This window comes from Synchiropus splendidus, chromosome 17 (assembly GCF_027744825.2).
Source record: "Synchiropus splendidus isolate RoL2022-P1 chromosome 17, RoL_Sspl_1.0, whole genome shotgun sequence".
Lineage (NCBI taxonomy): Eukaryota > Metazoa > Chordata > Actinopteri > Syngnathiformes > Callionymidae > Synchiropus > Synchiropus splendidus.
Window position 1 is genome coordinate 19,364,003 of NC_071350.1, and position 17,941 is coordinate 19,381,943.

At 49.0% G+C, this 17,941-nt stretch overlaps 3 protein-coding genes across 4 annotated transcripts; 1 reads left to right on the forward strand and 2 right to left on the reverse strand.

The window, feature by feature from the left end:
* Positions 1-702: 702 nt before the first annotated feature.
* Positions 703-3,744, reverse strand: LOC128748609 (beta-crystallin A1-like). 2 transcript variants are annotated; one of them, XM_053847538.1, is made up of 6 exons: positions 3,456-3,744; positions 2,028-2,241; positions 1,832-1,950; positions 1,615-1,756; positions 1,395-1,537; positions 703-1,331 (listed from the first exon to the last, which is right to left on the reverse strand). In XM_053847538.1, the coding sequence occupies exons 2-6, from the start codon at positions 2,064-2,066 to the stop codon at positions 1,184-1,186; spliced, it is 591 nt and encodes a 196-aa protein (XP_053703513.1). In that variant the 5' UTR covers positions 2,067-2,241; positions 3,456-3,744; the 3' UTR covers positions 703-1,183. The 2 variants fall into 2 exon arrangements, with proteins under 2 accessions (XP_053703513.1, XP_053703512.1); XM_053847537.1 differs by lacking the exon at positions 3,456-3,744 and having other exon boundaries at positions 2,028-2,541.
* Positions 3,745-4,504: 760 nt separating this feature from the next.
* LOC128748608 (protein unc-119 homolog A-like) lies at positions 4,505-8,073 on the forward strand. Its single transcript, XM_053847536.1, has 5 exons — positions 4,505-4,696; positions 5,726-5,839; positions 6,174-6,267; positions 6,328-6,500; positions 6,893-8,073. Exons 1-5 carry the CDS (start codon positions 4,597-4,599, stop codon positions 7,003-7,005), a joined length of 594 nt encoding a protein of 197 aa, XP_053703511.1. The 5' UTR covers positions 4,505-4,596; the 3' UTR covers positions 7,006-8,073.
* A 170-nt stretch (positions 8,074-8,243) lies between these two features.
* Positions 8,244-16,133, reverse strand: slc13a2 (solute carrier family 13 member 2). Its single transcript, XM_053847535.1, has 11 exons — positions 15,874-16,133; positions 13,765-13,893; positions 12,264-12,400; positions 11,934-12,178; positions 11,705-11,870; positions 11,523-11,645; positions 11,219-11,431; positions 10,945-11,045; positions 10,772-10,887; positions 9,277-9,651; positions 8,244-9,001 (listed from the first exon to the last, which is right to left on the reverse strand). The coding sequence occupies exons 1-11, from the start codon at positions 15,976-15,978 to the stop codon at positions 8,870-8,872; spliced, it is 1,842 nt and encodes a 613-aa protein (XP_053703510.1). The 5' UTR covers positions 15,979-16,133; the 3' UTR covers positions 8,244-8,869.
* Between the last annotated feature and the right edge of the window lie 1,808 nt (positions 16,134-17,941).

Genomic DNA, 17,941 nt, shown 5'->3' on the forward strand with positions numbered 1-17,941 from the left:
GACACAAAATCAATAGCAATTTTCTGATGCCAGGATGTTTTTAATAGTATTCAAATTGCTTGTCAGGGTGATAAATTTGATGAATATTTTACAACAAATACATTACAATTGTGCTGCGGCAGCATCTCGTTGCTTTGGCATCAACACAGAATCCATAGTGTTCGGACCAGGGTGAGACGAAAGGCAGAAGACGTTTTGGAGGTTGTGAAGGAAGAATCCACCGCTCACTCATTCTTCTTCTACTCTCATTTAAAGCTACTCAGAAAAATACAGCAAAACAGCCAGAGGAATTTTCATTTGTAATTATTTGCTTAAATAGATCGCGCTAATTTAACAAATGACAATAAACACATTGACGTTCTCGGTTATTAACTAAACAAAACCAAACCTTAACTTGAACATTAAACGGGCATAATTATGGAAAGTTTATACAAACGCAAGTCTGGTTTAGCAGCAGCCTTGTCTGTTGTTTACACCATCATCCGCCGTCAAGCAGAGACCGCTGTCGCAAACCTGAGAGAGCAACGCCGCCATCTAGTGGCGAGATTGTAAACTACTGTCAAGTTGCTCAACGTCCATCAAATTTTGTTCCTGTTCGACTAATTGCGTTTATTGTCGACAATGAATCCAAGTTATTGATAATGCATAATAACAGGAAATTCGTCGCACCTGTCGCTGTGTCATAAAAGTCTTGCTTAGTCAGTGAACACACTCATTTTTTTATTTTTTATTGAATTAGCTGGGACTTTTTATTTCTAATTATTTCTTTATTTTATTACATGATTTATTTGACAGTATCAGTAAAAATCTGCTTCTTCACAGTGAGAGATGCATGGATTTTATTCTACTATTTAATTGTTGTGCCACAAATGCCGAGGCTGTGGCTCTTGTGTTGGGGCTCTGTCTTTATTGGTGGTCTGACACACAGTAAGTCACCGATGTCACAGGTACAGCACGACTGGTGATCATGAAGAAACAGAGGACGAAAACAAGGCTGCGATGGAGGAGAACAGGAAGTGACGTCACCACTCGACAGCCAGATGACACGTGGAGCGCTCCGTTCTGCGACTTTTGTGATGTTTCTTAAAAAACAAAGTGGTGCGGTGGAAGACAGCAGGCACCAGCGGCCGGGCCAGCTGGGAGCGGAGGGTTGAGACCAGGACTGGAGGAGGACGTGCTCCACTCAGTGTTGGATTCTCCTGATGGACTGAATCTGAGGCGTTTGCGCGTGAGAGCCCAGCTCTCTGTAGCTCTTGTACTCTCCCCCTCGACGGTCGGACTCCAGGATGTACTGCTGTCCACGGTAACCAGGGAACTGGTAGCACACGAAGCTGCCGAGACAAACATCAGGTCAAGGAAGGTGACCAATAATGGCCAGCAGAAATCAGACTTACGCTCCAGCCTGGACGTGGATGGATCCCACCTCCTTGTTCATCCAGCCCATGGCCTGCAGAGAGGGGTAGTCATCGGACAGCTGGAACTGGCGGCCCGTCATGTTCTCCGTCTCATAGATGGTCATGCGAGACTCCTTGTGGTTCTGCCAGCCAGGAAATAAGGGATAAGTGGAGCGTCGGGGCTTGAGGTTGATGCGCATTAGCTGCGTTTGGAACTCACGGCGGAGCAGATGGGCCTGAAGGAGATCATCCTGTCGATGCGGTAAGAGCTGCTGCCGCTGTAGGCCTCAAAGCGAGGATAGTCTCCCTTCTCCAGGACGAACTGCTGACCGCAGAAGCTGGAGTGCTCGTAGCCCACCCAGCTGCGGAGAGAACAGGCTGCAGCAGTGGGCCTCGGTGGGGCAGAGAGAGAGAGAGAAACGGCCAGAGGCTCTTACGCGCCGCACTCCACCTTCAGGGAGCGGATGTTGTCCAGCCCGCATTCCACGATGTTCTGGCAGCTGGCGGTGAACTCCAGCCGCTTTCCCTGGAAGAACTCCTGGTCGTAGACGGTGATCTGGAAAAGGCGGTCACTAGGTCTCAAGGGCGATTCTGTCCGAGCCCCACATCATTTTGTCGGGGTCAGTCACTCACCTTCCAGGGTCCGTTTGGGGTAGGATTTGTCAGAGCCATTTCGCGGTGCCTGGACAGAGAGCCGTCGTGCCACTCACTTCCTCTGGTCGACAACAAAAGCTCTCCCTTGCTGACACCAAGTCCTGCAGGGCGGGTGTGAGAGGGGTTTATATGCCCCCCTGGACTACCCACCCGTCTGGACTCATGTCAGCACTTTGCTTTGGACTCCGTTGTGCTGTTGAGTAGAGGGGTTAACTCTCAGACTCACAAAGAGCGACGACCAGCGGCGCCACGCTTGAGCGCCTGAAACAGTGGCCTGAATCACTAGCTACACTTCATCTTCAACGCTATTCAACTATATCACACAGGAAGAAGACGTTATCGCAAACTAGGTGGAGATTGTGAACGGCAATATGAGTTGAATGACTGTGTATCATGGGGTGCAGGTAGGCGGAGCCAACAAAAGCGACCACCATGCTTCATCACAGTCGGATCAGAGGTTGATTCAATGCCAAATCCACTGCTAAGGTGTGTTTATAAATCATTTCATTGAAAATAGAATTAGTAAAGACACCCAAAACAGAGGAGCAGCAGCAGCAGCCCCCCACAGACTGGCCCATTCCCCCGCCCCTCAGTTGGTGCTGAGAGGCCGCGTCGAGTCTGGTGCAACCCTGGAAAAGTGTCGGACGTTGATGAAACCGAATCAGAGTGAGACATCACAGTCAGATCAGTTTCTTTCCTCCATCATGAACGCATCACAATCTAATTTAAGGAAGGAAAACTGGGTCGATAAGATCATCAGCAAACACCGGGGTAATGGAGGCGCACGCTCCGTCTCTCAGCTGTGACCAACATGAAGCTGCTATTGGCTCTGAAGACATCAACCCACTCACAGACCAGATCAACCTTGAGAGAAGTGCAACATAAAGCCAGCTCCTGCCTGGGTGTGTGTGCGTGTGTGTGTGCGTGTGTGTGTGCGTGTGGGTCTGTTTCTGCTGATGGCGGCGAATTCTCAGACGTGACAAAGGGACAAGCTAAGTCAGCAGGCCACAGCGAAGAGGTCACGCTGACCATGACGTCCAGTCTCCATCACGCACACGCCTCCGTCAGCTCAAGTTCTCCCTCCACAGACGTGAACCTCCAGGTGCTTCCTGCCCACAATCCTCTTTGATTGGTCCCAGTAATCACCAGCTCAACCTCCGTGAGAAACCAACTGGACAAGAGATTCAGGTCAGAGGTCAGGAAGACGGTAACGTCCAGACCTCCACCAAGCAGCTCGTGATCCTCCTCTCTGATCTGCATCACCAGACTGTCCAGTTCAAAAGAGCTCACTGGGCAGCAGGTGGCGCTAGATGATGCTCTGATGGAACAGCGTCCTCACTTTCACAGCTCAGTGGGTGGCGCTCTCGGTTTAAAAATGATTCATTCAAATGGTTGTGCTTTGTTTACCTCAAAGCATTGACATCCTTCCGGCATTCCTGGAGCTCCGTGCTGGAACTGAGACCTGCTGAGGAGGCGGAGCTACGCACTGACGGAAAGTGCTGCGACAAAACATTCAGCGCTTTAACATAAATACATATAATAATAAAACACTGTTAATTTAATTTGATGGTTGCTAACATCCACGGTACAGCCTCAGCCACAGGGATAACAAAAAAAAAAACGGTCTATCGTCTGGAAATTACATGGGATGCACCAGCTTGCCGGAAATATTCCGACCAATGGTCACCGTATATTATGTTGGATAACACAATGTATGTATTGATAATACCAAATATTTATTGTATATTTGAAAGTGCTGTAGAGTGAGAATAAAATTGCAGTTTGCAGCAAGTGTTCAACCAAACTATGCAAACTATTTGTAAAAAAATGTTGAAATATGATACATTTTTAATGTAAAAAATATTCTGTTTTCTTAACATGTACTTTCTATGTACAAAATGTATTCTAGACACGTTTAAAAAGTAGTCAAACAAAACAAATGTTAATGTCAGAGCCTGCCACTGAGTAAAACTGTTTAAAAAGGCCCTGACTTCTGTCCTCAAAAAGAAGAACCTCAGCTAAACTAGGTGGCGCTGCTGAGCGAACAGCTAAAACCCCATCACTATAGTGGAAATGAAGCTCATGACATGGTCATAAGATGAGTGAAGATTCAGATTCCAACGGGAGGTTACTGCAGGCAAAGTTCATGGGAGAGGTCACGTGACGACTCGGTCGCCTCCCGCGGGCCCCGCGTGGCCCCGACGCCAGGTCTTGACTGAAAGTCCCTATCGAAAAAAACAACTCCAGCGGTTCCGTCACTGAGGTGCTGGACTCGAGCGCCGTCGGTCAGAGACGCGCCAGACGCCCCCCACCCCCTCCCAACGACCACCGCCATCTGCCGCCCCCCGCTCAGTTCGAACCCGCTCTGGAAGGCGCCGGCTCTGAGGAGGCAGCAGGTCCGATTAGGCGGGTGAGAGCGGATCAGCGAGGACACGCTCCAGCAGCAGGGAGCGGGATGAGCTATTCCTGTACCGGCAGAGGCAGCAGCCAGGACCCGTCGCCTGCCGCCGATAATCCGAGCCCAGACTCCAGCAGCAGCGCCGCGGCCATGAAGGTGTGCAGCGTCCCGGACACCACCGAGGAGGAGCTGCTGGGCAGCGCCCTCATCACCCCGGAGGACGTGCTGGGCTTGCAGAAGGTCACCGACAGTGAGTGGCCCGCCGGTCGATCGTCTGTCAGCCGCGGACCTCCGTGACCCGGAGGCTCCTGCCGCCTCCAGGTCAAATGGTCCAAGCTTCGGTTTCTGATGAAGATTTCTTGTGTTGTTTGTTATCGATCTCAAATTGCGATTTCATGACCAGGTCAACCCTTCCTGGCGGACGTTTGGTAAAACCCTTTGAACCAAACCTGAGTCCTGAGCAGCAACAGAAACATGAAGCTGAGATGATGACAGCAAACGTCAACTCTGACTGTCTGTTACCGTGGCAACGTGACCAGTAGTTCAACTTTGACATCATCGTCGCGCGCCCAGAATTCCCTTCTATCCGCACTCTCTTCAGTGGTGCGTCCAGGCTCCTTGCCATCCTCCGCACCAGAACCTCTGCCTGAACCCATCCAGCCGAGGGCCACATGAAAACATCTTTGTTTTCACACTTCATTTTCCTCTGTCTCTTTTCCACTCCGTCTGTTTGTCAGCTGTTTCTTTAAGTTACTCACAAGCTGCAGCTCAGTGTGAAACAACTTGAGGAGTGAAGTGAATTAAACATGATCTTCGCTTCTGGTCATGTGATCGCTGAGGTTAACTGACTCCCCAGTTGCTTCGAAATAGCAAAACCTCTCCGCGGCTCTGCTCCATGTCGGACCTCTCCAGCAGTGAAGTGGCTCCATTTACAGCCTGTTCAGCCCCATTCCTCGTGCAGCTGTGAAATAGCAGCGAGACAGAACTGGCTTGTTTGAGGACAAAGTTCTGGTCGGGGTCGACACAGACGACCTCCACTGAGATGAAGCCGTTCAAAATCCTCCACTGAGCGGCTCAGTAGAAGTGAACTAGACGCTGCTGTTTATGAATAAACAGCTTGTGAAGGCACCGTGATGCGCATGCCGTCAGTGGAGGTCTGCAGCTATGTTTGAAGCTTTGAACGGCGTCTCTAGCTCAAAAGACGGCCGCCCCATGGGCAAACAATATGACTTTGCTGTGATCTTTTTTTCATGATGGACTGATCTCTGTTCTCCCTCAGGTTACCTGTGCCGGCCGGAGGAGAACGTCTACAACATCGACTTCACCCGCTTCAAGATCAGAGACCTGGAGACCAGCACGGTGCTGTTTGAGATCACCAAGCCTCCGGGCACAGGCCAGTCCCACTGTCACACCGTCACGCTCCGCTGTCACCACGTGACCCAGGCTGCGTCACGTGACCTCAGCCGCTGTTTAACACCAGGGTTTGAAGTTGGTCACAGCTGTAGTTTGGAGAGGAAGTGCTGCCTCACGTGGTCATCAGGTGACTCTGAGCTGCGTCACCGACTTTCATGGGTCATTCTGGCGTTCAGCCAATAGGTGGTGCAGTAACTGTTCTTTAAAAAAATCCCTGACACTACAGCGCAATGAAAAGGTCTTGTATCGTTGTGCAACCTTGGGTTTGGAGTCTCGTCTGGTCATGGAGTCCAACAGTTTTTTTTTCATTTCAGATAAAGACAAGCGAGACATCGACCCAAACGCCGGCCGGTTTGTTCGGTACCAGTTCACCCCCGCCTTCCTGCGGCTGCGGCAAGTCGGAGCCACGTGAGTGAGGTCAGCGGTGCCAAGGTGTTTGTGATGGTAGCGTGACTGTCCTCTGCGCAGCGTGGAGTTCTCGGTGGGCGACATGCCGATAGACAACTTCCGCATGATCGAGAGGCACTACTTCAGAGAGAAGCTGCTGAAGAGCTTCGACTTCCAGTTCGGCTTCTGCATGCCCAGCAGCAAGAACACCTGCGAGCACATCTACGAGTTCCCGCCGCTGTCCGAGGACGTCAGTGAGTCTGTGCACGCACACTCACGCCTCTCTGTCCTCCGTGGGGACCATCACCCTTTCCCCAGCCTCTCCCCCTAAACACATGGCTCACCTGAACCAGACTGGAACCCAGTTAGAATCACCCAGTTTTAACCCTCACACTAAGGCTTAACCTTGTGGGGTCCAGCCAAATGTCCCCACAAAGTTATAAGGTCCTCACAAGGATAGTGTTTTGTCATGAATTGGTCCCCACATAGTATGATAAACAAACACACGTGAAGGTGAAAAGAGCTGAGCCAAAGGGCAAAACTGCAGAAGCCACACAGATCTCAGCAGAGCCAATCAGAAGCTTCAGAAACCTTCCTGTGTTTTTTCTGGTGGTGGTGATCCGGTGGTGTTTTTGTGTCCCCACAGTCCGGGAGATGATCCTGCACCCGTACGAGACTCAGTCCGACAGCTTCTACTTTGTGGACAATAAACTGGTGATGCACAACAAGGCCGACTACTCGTACAACGGAGGCACGTAGATGACACGACAGCTGCTCTCCTCTCTGTTTAGCCGTCGCCATCCCAGTCTGTCTGTGTGTGTGTGCGTGTGCACCTTGTATAGATGTACTTGTGGGGACCATTTTGCCGGGCCCTTTGCTGGAAACTTTGAAATACCTGGGTGATTATAACTGGGATGCAAACGTGTGAGATCATAAACTGGCAACTGAAACCCCCCCAGGATTTCTTCTCCGTAAAATACTTGAGACAGAGTGTCTCTTGGCCCCGACGCTGGTCCCCACAAGTCCCTCCGGCCTTGTCTGGGTCCGTCCATGTGATCAGAGTCCAGCACCATGTCGACCTAAACACAGGCCAGCGGGACGACGTGTCTCTCGCACCGCTCCAGAAACACAGTTGGCTACAGTGAACAGCATGAATTCAGCTCTGACTTGGCTTCATTTCGGCCGAGAGACGCGAGTCTCTGGGAAACAGAGAAGTGGGGTTATGAAAAAGGAGCTTCCATGATGTGAAAGGCTGTTACACGGCCTCTCCAGTAGGGGGCAGAATAAGACGGGTTTCAGAGTCAGCTTCAAAAAAAAGGAAGGAAAGGAACATTTTTTTGTCAGTTTTCTTTTTAACTGTATTTATTTCTGTTGTATTTGTCAAAGTCAAAACTTGAGGACTGAACTTTAGTATGCGTCAAAATGCACGTTTTTCTTTGAACATAACTTTACTATTTATGTGTAACAGTGATTCTTGTTAGTTTCTTCTTTGTTTTCCTTCCATCACGAGCGCTGGACGTTATGGCGATGATAAATCCATAAAAGATGAGTTTTACTGCCTCAGCACTGAAATATGCCGAACAAGCGTCCTGATCTTTATCTGGCGTGAACTTTGGTGGGAGCTGCAGATCTGATAAGTCGGAGCGTGTCGGCGACGCGTGAGTGTTCAAACGTGATCTGATCAGACGTGGAAACGGACTTGAATGTAAAGGACGTACGGCTGATTTCTTTATAGCCGGGAGACATTTCCAGTATTTTTAATCCAGGTAGAGTATATTTTGGCGCCGCGTTACAATAAAGATCTATGGAACTTTTTGTGGGAGTGACTTTTGAAAGACAAAAACGGCTCCTTGATGTTTTATTTAGAAACAAACAAAAATGTGGACGAATAAAGTTCCGTCTGGAGATTTTGACTCTTTAAACAACCCTTCTAGTAACACGAGGTTGGGGTTTCATTTCCATAACTTAGAGAGTTAGCTTAGCTTAGAAGAGCAGGTTCATTCAACATTCAGCATTCAACACCACTTCATTAATAATCAATTTATATATTTATATAAATACATTCATGTAGTAAATGATAAAATACAGTGTCATTTCATTTTGAACTCAGAGTTAGCATCTTTAGCTTAGCTGTTTTATGCTAGGCTAAGCTAAAAGAGCAAGTGCTGAAATATATATATATATAAAGTCACATATAAAATATGATATACACTTTAGTTCTCTGCTGTGAGGACCATCTTAGCAATGACTTGTGCGCCAAAAACATGTTCTCATGAATAAATTAAAATAACCAGTTTAAATTGGCTGATTTCACGTGTGCGATCCAAATCAATTCATAAATAGTAGCATCTTCACATTGAAACGAGCCTCAGAAGGCGAGGCAGCGTCTCTGAACGTGTCACTGGGTCGACCCCAGAACTGGCGCCACCCGGCTCATCGCAGGTTCTGTGGGCCGGGTCTGATCTAATGGGAATATTTCACAGTATTGAGACGCGGAGTGGAGAGCGTGTGGCAGGAGCTGCACCTGAGAGGCTCTGCGTCTCCCACTCCTACTCCCTGGAATACAACTTGGTTCGTCTCCCTCTGGTTTCCTCCCGCTTCCCTGAACTCCTCTCCTCTGGACTCAGTGTTTGGGCGCTGAGATGTTGGCCCACGGCGGGAACGTGCCCATGTTGAACATGGTGTACCCCCAGGTGTTGATGCCAAGGTTGACGGTCAGAATTCCGATGATGTTCAGCATGAATCCAGCGACCACCTGCGGACATGACAAGTTCGCATGATCTGGAGGCAGCAGCTTGTTTAAGGAGACTGATCGCTCACTTGACCTTCAGGAGATACGCGTGACGTTACTTTTACTGCATTATCGCTCTCATAAATGAAAGTGCCATCCACAAAACACAGTCAGTTGCATTGGTGGAGGCACAGCTAATCTGTTATCTACGGATATATTCCACATGAAAACCTGGACAGCAGGACAGCGATAAGACAAGCGTCCATGATGGGAAGCAGCAAAGCGTGCGATGACCTCACCATGTCCGTGACCTTCAGGTCCCCGAAGGAGAAGGCGATGGCGTTGGGCGGAGTGGCGACCGGCAGCATGAAGGCCAGGGAGGCGGCGATGGCGCACGGCAGCATCACGTACAGAGGGTGGATCTCTATGGTGACGGCCTGCGGACGACAGCACGACTTCACACATCTGTGAGAGAGTGAGTGTGCGGCCGTGAGTGGGCGCGGCTGGTTCACCATGGAGGCCAGGATGGGCATGAAGAGCGTGGTGGTGGCCGTGTTGCTGGAGCACTCGGTGAACACCGCCACCAGCAGGCAGAGCAGCAGTGAGATGGCGTAGGCTGGGATCTGCTGCAGGGGAGCCAGACGTTCCCCGATCCATTCGGACAGGCCCGACTCCTGGGAGCAAACATGAGGGTGCTGTAAAGACTGGTCATAACAAACGCCTGCTCTGGTCTCATATGAGGCGCAGATGCTGGTAAACACCATCAACAGCTGCTCGCAACGTTCATCTCTGTGAATCCACTCAGACGACAGACAAATGTGGACATGATATTTCTGTTCTGCATATATAAACATCAGTCTACTGAAACACCTTTACTTTCCTGAATAATTGTGAGGCAATACTACACATCAGAGAAGGAAAGAAAAACTGGTTTCCAAACTTCAATCAGGGATTAAATCTCTCCAAACAGTGGCTAAGAAAAGCAATAACGGAAAGGAAAGTAACGTAGAATATATTTTTTTCAATGGATCGTGAATATAGTGAGATTTTTAAACCTAATATCATACGACTGTCATGAGCGTTTTCAAGCGCTGACTGCAATGAGCACAGACGGACACTAGGAGGCAGCGGTGCTCCAGAACTGGCTGCTTTAGAGTCAGAGCAGCCCATTCATGAGCAGTTTTCATTACTAGCCAAACTCTGTAGCAGTAGTAGTAGGAGTAGTAATGGGAATGGGTGCATTTATTATGCAATGTGTGCATTTATGATGCAATATTAATATTGTTGGAGTCGCTTTTTTTTGTGTATAAAGGGCCAAGCCCTCAGGTAGTGTTGACTACTGCTGAGGCTCAGTCGGCCATCGTGTATTAGACTCCTCTGTCAGGGAACACGTTTGTTGGACGTAACTGGTTGGATTCTTGGTAGTCATTCTCACATGTAAACACGTAAAGTGCCTTATTGTAGTTCTCTCTTTTTTTCCTGCTCCTAAAATAATAATGATTATTTGGAACAAAGCACCTTTATATTGCATTTCATGTCCAATGTTATTCTAATATTTAAATTGAGGCTATGAATAAAATGACAAGATACAACAATATTATTTTAAGGGTTTAGTAGGAAAAAATGGGATAATTATATCTTAAAGAGAGAAAAGAATAATTGTAATAAAATAAAAAGGGGAACAAATATATATATATATATATTCAGTTCACATTTGGCAGCTAAAATTGTAAGTGAAACAAAAGTATGTGGGACAAATATGATGAGGGAACAGAGGCGTGTCGAAGTTGCTACCTCACTGCCAGCAGCCAGAGCGAAGCCTCCTCCCAGCAGCAGGATGATGTTCCAGGGCATCCGTGCATGAACCACGTCCCAGGTCAGCAGGGTGGGAGGAGCCTTCACTGCTTTACCTGCAGATCAGACCAGTCAGGTGATTTCCTCTCCCAGGACCGGCTCGCCACACTTACCGTTCTCCTTGAAACCGTAGCCCCCACACCTGGGCAGCTGCGAGGGGATGACGAAGAAGAGCATGGAGAGCAAGATGGCCGTGGTTCCGTCCGTCACATACCTGACACACAAGCAGATGCCTGTCATCTGATTCCACAGGAAACATATGCTCCCGAACAAGCCTTCAGATGTCAAGTGGGATTCTTCAGATCTCTAGTTTCTAAACCCTAATCTGGGATTAAATCTCTCCACCGCTTGCGTTTTGATCGGAACAGACCCGACTGGCCGACTCACTTCACTTCGTCTGTGTTGAAGAGCACGGTGGCCCAGCCCGGGATGAAGCCCGGCTCCCTGGTGAACCACAGGAGAACCAGCAGGACGAAGACGAAGAGCACGACTCCCTCGGCAAACTTCATGCCACCCAGCTTCTTGTACTCCTGCTTCATGACGGCGTACGCCTCACGGTCGCGCTCGCTCTTCCCGCTGCAGCCGAACGACTGCTTCAGACTGAGGGAACAACCCGGGAGAAAGAAGACGGCGGCTTAAACGTGCTCAAACCGACGCAGGAAGTGCAGGTGGAGTTGAAGACTCTTCTCACTTGAAGCCCAAGAACAGCAGCTGCAGCCAGACCCAGGAGATCACCAGCATCAGCACCATGTTGGGGAAGGCGAAACCGAACCAGGTGGCGAAGTTGATGACGCCGCCATTTTGAGGAAAGATCCTTGACAGAGAGAGAGAGATGAGCAGCCGTGGCTCAGCAATGATCTGCTGAAGCCTCACTTGTCCAGCTGGCCCTTGAGGATGAGGTTGGGGGTGGTGCCCGTCAGCGTGGCCGTCCCGCCGATGCTGGCCGAGTAGCACACACTCAGACTCATCCCTTTGGTCAGCTTCCTGTACTTGTTCTCGATCTCCACCCTCCTCAGCTCTCGGCTGCGCTCCACGTCATCTGGAGACAAACACTTTAACCTTCCACTGACCTCAAAGCGATGGTCCTGTCATCCTGACTCACGGTTCCCCTCCAGCTCGGTGATCTGGGGACGCTTCTCGTCCTGAATCCCGTCGGGTTTTTCTTTCTCCTCCATCTCAAATCCCTCATTTTCGATGGCGTTGAAATCTCGTTCGTCCGCCTGAGCCTCCGTCTCCTTCAGCTGCAGCAGCACGGCTCGGGCGATGGGCAGCATCATGGCCGTGGTGGCCGTGTTGCTGATCCACATGGAGAGGAAGGCGGAGACCACCATGAAGCCCATCATCAGCCTGGGACGGTGCAAGGATGGAGCCCACGTCACATGCTAACCACAACACCTCTCTGCTCATTCTCATGGCTTCATCTTCCTCTTACAAGGCAGGTCGAACGCCAACCAGCAGCAGGACCCGCAGGGCGATGCGTCTGTGAAGGTTCCAGTGCTCCACAGCGATGGCCACCAGCAGACCCCCGATGAAGAGCATGTTGGAGTCCTTCAGGTACTCGATGCTCACCTGGAACAAAGCAAGTGTGAGCAGAGTAATGCAGGGAGCAGAGCAGCAGCCAGGTGTTCCATGGGTCACCTGAGGTCACCAGCTGCAGAAGCAAACACCAAGGAGATGGAGGGCTTCATGTTCCCATTCTCCATGTTCCATTTACAGCAGTGTCTCACAAAGGGTTGAGTTTCTAGCTTCGATACAAAAGAATCCACTGTACTTTCTACGCTCTGTGAATGCATTCACCATAATATTCATCTGCACGCCATTTTGTTATCGTGACTCCACCATTGTTCTCTAAATTTTCGGCACACTACTCCTCCCAGAGCTTTTGCCATAGAGACGCGGCAAAGACATGAAAGCCAAAGCATGCAGCCCGACCAGGAATCGTCTGCTATTACTTTTCTCGGACCTAGGTGCCAGAATTCCCAGGATATTCCAGGTTTTGTGTGACCAACTTTTCCCATTGAAAATGAAGGGGAAGAGGATTCACCACTTCAGAAATTTGCCTCTACTTCAACGGCTCGCAGCTCCACCAAGCTCTGGGCTAGAAACACAGTGAGAAGCTCAAAACACTGTTGCCCTGAAAAAAAGATCAGAGCCAGGTCATATCATTTTCCCACAAAATGAACCAGAGATTTGGCAAAAATCGAAAATTTTGAGTGAGCAATCAAGCTGTTAGAGTGGAGCAGAGCAGTCGAAATCTAGTCATGTTCCAGTTTCTAAACTGTGATTGTGGCCAAACAGTGGGTCGCATAAACATGAAAATCTCCAGTTTTGTAGTCACACTTGTCCTCTTTCGTAAAACGTGCTCAGAATTACTGGAGCACTTTCAGATTTTGTTAGTCATTTTCAACTCGCCATCCTGACCAAACCGTAGACTGGAGATACATGACATTCGACTCAGTTAGAGCCGAACGCTACGGTTACGAGATACGGCCGTTTGTTCGGGGAGTAAGTCACTTTTCAGCTGCACTTTGTGTGAGAGGAAGAGAGAGCGTTGCTGTGGTGACGGAGCTGAAGAGTAGGGGAAAGGTCACAGCTCAGGCTGCAGCCACAGACACCGGGGCATATCTCGGCCACAGACGCCGTTCAAAGCTTCAACTATAGCTGCAGACCTCCACTGACAGCATATGCATCGCGGTGGCGACAGTGCATTCACGAGCAGTTTATTCATAAACAGCAGCATCTAATTGTCTTTTGGCATTTCCCATTTGATGTTGCCACAGCAACGACTTCCTGCTCCTCCAGTTGCATCTTCCAGTTCATCACGTCCGCCTTCATCAAGAAGCTCACTGGTTCTCCTCCTCCTGACCATGTCCAACCTCTTTGGTCCAACTCAGAGTCACTTCTTCACTCCCCAGTGTTTTCATCTGACCTACCTTTTCAGCCTCCATGATGCCCATCATGGGGAAGAGGATGACGGGCAGCAGGGCGGTGACGGCCAGCGGCATGCACTCGGTGCACCAGTACAGCGCCATGATGATGATAGCGTAGCCGCATCGCGCTTCCTGTGGGCACACAAGCGCAGCTCATTGAACTCACACGGCTCTTCACGTTCAGGACCGACACTCTTATCTGGCCTCCATAAGAATCCGTCAAACACGCAGATTCTGGAGACCTTTGATCAAACACTCGTCACTCTTCAGATAACTCTTTATGGAGAGAAGACCATTTAAAGTTCCTGAGGTGAAACATTCCTCTGTTGACAGCTGGTCCAGCGTCACCGCAGGACTCTTCAGGTGTAAACATTAACAATATAAAAGACAGTAACATCATGTCCTGACGCTGCTGAGATGCCTTCGATCTTTTATGCCAAATTAATGTCCACTTTAAAGTTGCTTTATGGGTCCGACATCCACATTAGGTAACCAGTGTTACTGCAAATACAAAGTGCACATGGTAGCCCGAGCAAACATGATGGCTTACCTATTGTTCATAAAAGGATTGTGTACTGGGATCTTCCATACATGTGTTGGGTCACTTTGAACCAACTTGGCTGGAAAAAAACAGCTAAAATGTTGTACTTTGAAAAGCGATTCAGACGTCACTGCTATGTCCTTCATGCCTGTTCTGAAACACGTTTTTTTCTTCATCTTTTTAAATCAAAGAAAGGGACAAACCTTACGTTACGTAGGAAGCCCTGTACGTAAATGCAGCGCTGTGATTAGACGTCAGTGAGCCTTCTAAATGTGAATTTATTATTTCATTTTATATTCAGGTTTAAATGCAACTGGGCCTCTACAGGAAGATTTCTCTTGAAACAGCAGGATAAGAAATGATATTTGACCGTCTGCACCACATGACAGTCCGGTTGAAGCAGAGCAAACTTTTGTTGACAGTTTCTGCAGCACGTTCTTCATATAACCCATTTGTGCATGTGAAATCTCTGGGTGTCACTCATCAAAGATGATCTGAAGCTGTCATTCTCGGGCCCCTTTTAGGTCTGGAGAGCTCAGTGTGGTTCCTCTTCAGGAAAGAAAGGCTTCAATGTGAGCAGTCAAAATGACAAGTTTCATCCCACAACTGCTGCAATTGGTACCTCAGTATTTTAGCATGAGTATCTTCAAACCTTCCCGACCCTCTGTACTGTCGTTCACCCTTCAGAGTCACGGAAAACAGATAGATGTTATTGGACTCTTCCTAGATGAGGCTGAGGGATGTTTCCATGATGACAGAGCTGAGCCAAAAGGCAAAGCTCTATGGCAGTGATTCTTAACCATAGGGCCACTACAAGATTTCTTTGTTCCAGCCCTCTGGGCCGTGAGAGGCTCAGTTTGAACCCATGAGCCACATATGGTGGCAGTAATGAGTCACTGAATTGACATGACAGCTGCACATCTGTGATAGTTACCCACGACGGAGAGGTTCTTGAGAAGAAACAATGATAAAGAAAGTCACCTGTGGAAGCAGTTTTTGGTCAGGACTCTGGCCTAATAAGTAACTGTCAGCCCGTAAAGGTCCGGCCCAGATGTGCCACGGTCAAGTGATCTGCAGTTGTAAACCCAAATCTGCTGCCTTGCCCAAATGCCAGTCGGCCCAGTCGGGTTTGAGTGTGTTTGCTCAGGATGAGGAGGCGTGTCACCAGTTTGACAGCACACTTCAGTGAGGAGAGCGGACCCACCTCAGCTGAATGGGTCTGAGCTTTCACTGGACCACACCTCACTTCCAAACACCTGCAGTGCAGCTTTGTTCTATTGTCAAGACCAGTTGAGATGAAGCAAGTTTGTGCTGCGGTGCGTTACACGCCCAGAGAAAACTCGGACTTTACACGATGTTGTTCAACAGTGTTTGGTTTAGAAGCTGAATGAAAGACAAACAAACAAAACAAAAACCGCAGTTCCATGTTCCACTGCCACTGGACCTTTAGACGAGGGTTGTCATGAAAAGTTTTTCCCACAGAAAAGTTCAGCAGCCTGAGCATCTGACACCTCTGGTGTCGACACAGACATGGAGGCTGAGCTCAGTCTTAATGTGAGAGCTATACTCACAGAGGAGGGGTAGACCAGCGGGAGCCACAGGAAGGACACCGGCACCAGCACGATGATGAAATAGTTCCTGTGGTACCAAAGCCACGAGAGCCATCCAGGAGCCATGTCCCGCTGGGAGCAAATCAGAGCCAAAAAGCTGGTGCTGTCTAAGAGTGGAGCGGCTGACCTGCCAGGACTCGGAGGATGCACTTGTGAAGTGCAAACTAAAAAGCTGCAATAGTTTATATCAGCAGCGTCGAATGAATCATTAACGGCGCCGCGAGTAGATCACCATCAGGGAGTCGCGCAGAGAAGAAGATAGCAGTGAACCTGCAAGGAGGAGGGAGGGAGGGACTGACCCGCGGAGGTGAGATAACTCAACAATTGGCAAGTTCACTATCGACCATCTGCACCCACAAGTCAAAGGTCAAGTGCTGACATGTGGCAGGGAATGTGGAGCCAGACCTGGGAGAACACTCTCAGTGTGAACACACCGACGCCCAACCCTCCAACCCTCACTTCCTCTCATCCACACCGTTCCTGCCTGGCTCTGCCTCCCAGGGCCCCGCAGCTGGAGTCGGCAACATGGCCAGACACTTCGTGTGACACGCGCTGCAGACAGGCCAACATGGAGGGACGCCTGTAAACTAGTGGTGGGACTTTAACAAGTTAATGACGATTCATTCATTACAACCAAAATACACGTTAAAATATTTTAGTCAATTTAATTGTTTGCTGAACAAAAGCAAACAAAAGCATCCGTTTGGATGTTTTTCGCTACACAATGTCCAGGGTTTCCACCACTCTGAATGGACTTTTATAAAATTGAAATTCTTATGCAAATATTTTCAGGACATTAAAAGTGCTAAGACAACACAGTACTCTCAGTCGTCTTGAGTCCTTGATATTTTAAGTCTACCATAACAATATTCAATAAGTAAATACTGAACATCATGCTGCAACGAGATTGCAGGACCATGTTTACTACGAGTTATTCTCTTTGCTAAGATCTGGAGCTTGAAGCGATGAAGTCATTTTCATGCTCATAAGTTTACGTGAGTTTCTTCTCCTTAAAATATATCATAGATTACAGTATTGAGATACATTGTATCAGGATAAATATCGCATTGCCAGATTCGTTTTCATTAACTGTGCAGAATATTTGACTAGATCAGCTGACATCATGATGCTGTCCTATCCTGATCCATGTATCGTGATGCGTCTCGTACACTCACATGCCAACACCTGACCCGCACATCTTCCATCCATGTGTCTCCGTGCACAAGGTCCAAGCCACAGTCAGTTTGAGTAACAATCTTCCCCACGATTTACCAAAGGTGTGTGCAAACTAAAAGACCAGAGGCAAACAACAAAGAAACGGCGGAGCACTGATGTCAGCACATTGAACCGGTTTGAATCTGCACCGCGGCTCCACGTGCCGCTCTGGATTGTCCATAGCTTCGACCTCGCAACAGCTGTGTGAGCAGGTGAGACATCGGACGCTATAAAACTCACAGTCCCGGTGATGAAATGTAAACATGCACCAGATGAAAGCGCTGGATGTGGCGACGGCTCCCTTTCACGTCAGAGCTTATCGCTGCACCAGCGTTCATATCTAAATGAGCTCTGGTCAGTCCAGCTGTGTTGTCGCTGGCAGATAATCCAGTTTCAGGGATGAAACAATGCTTCCCATCGCTCCTGCGTCTTGCTTCACTCCTGATCTAATCGAGAAGAGCTGGCTTCCTCCGCTGCTTCTCTGGCAGGAACCTTGGTCCTCGCCTGGGTCACCACCAAGTCCTCCGCAAGGTTGCCATGGAGGCCGTCAACAGGGAAGTTATAAGGCTGGCCATAAAACCTTCCACTGATTTGATGCGACACGACTGCTGATGCGGCATATTACCAGAGGAGAAGCACATTTCCAATGAGCTGATCGACAGGGCCAAACTTCCTGTGACTCAGCAGATTCATTTGAGCTTCACGTCAACTTTCAGCACCTGGGATCGAAGAGGAGTGTGTGACTGTGGGGACTCTGATTTCTTCCCACAGTGCGTAAACATACAGGAGGCTGTCCAGGGTGTCCCCTGGCCTC

Bases quoted from the DNA above. Each gene is read 5' to 3' on its own strand.
- LOC128748608 (XM_053847536.1), top strand. From the start codon at position 4,597: ATGAAGGTGTGCAGCGTCCCGGACACCACCGAGGAGGAGCTGCTGGGC. The intron at 4,697-5,725 runs GTGAGTGGCCCG...GTTCTCCCTCAG, and splicing joins CTTGCAGAAGGTCACCGACA to GTTACCTGTGCCGGCCGGAG. The intron at 5,840-6,173 runs GCCAGTCCCACT...TTTTCATTTCAG, and splicing joins CACCAAGCCTCCGGGCACAG to ATAAAGACAAGCGAGACATC.
- LOC128748609 (XM_053847538.1), bottom strand. From the start codon at position 2,066: ATGGCTCTGACAAATCCTACCCCAAACGGACCCTGGAAG. The intron at 1,757-1,831 runs GTAAGAGCCTCT...TTCTCTCCGCAG, and splicing joins CTGAAGGTGGAGTGCGGCGC to CTGGGTGGGCTACGAGCACT. The intron at 1,538-1,614 runs GTGAGTTCCAAA...CCTGGCTGGCAG, and splicing joins TCAGGCCCATCTGCTCCGCC to AACCACAAGGAGTCTCGCAT.
- slc13a2 (XM_053847535.1), bottom strand. From the start codon at position 15,978: ATGGCTCCTGGATGGCTCTCGTGGCTTTGGTACCACAGGAACTATTTC. The intron at 11,871-11,933 runs GTGAGTCAGGAT...GTTTGTCTCCAG, and splicing joins CACCGAGCTGGAGGGGAACC to ATGACGTGGAGCGCAGCCGA. The intron at 11,432-11,522 runs GTGAGAAGAGTC...TTGTTCCCTCAG, and splicing joins CTGCTGTTCTTGGGCTTCAA to TCTGAAGCAGTCGTTCGGCT.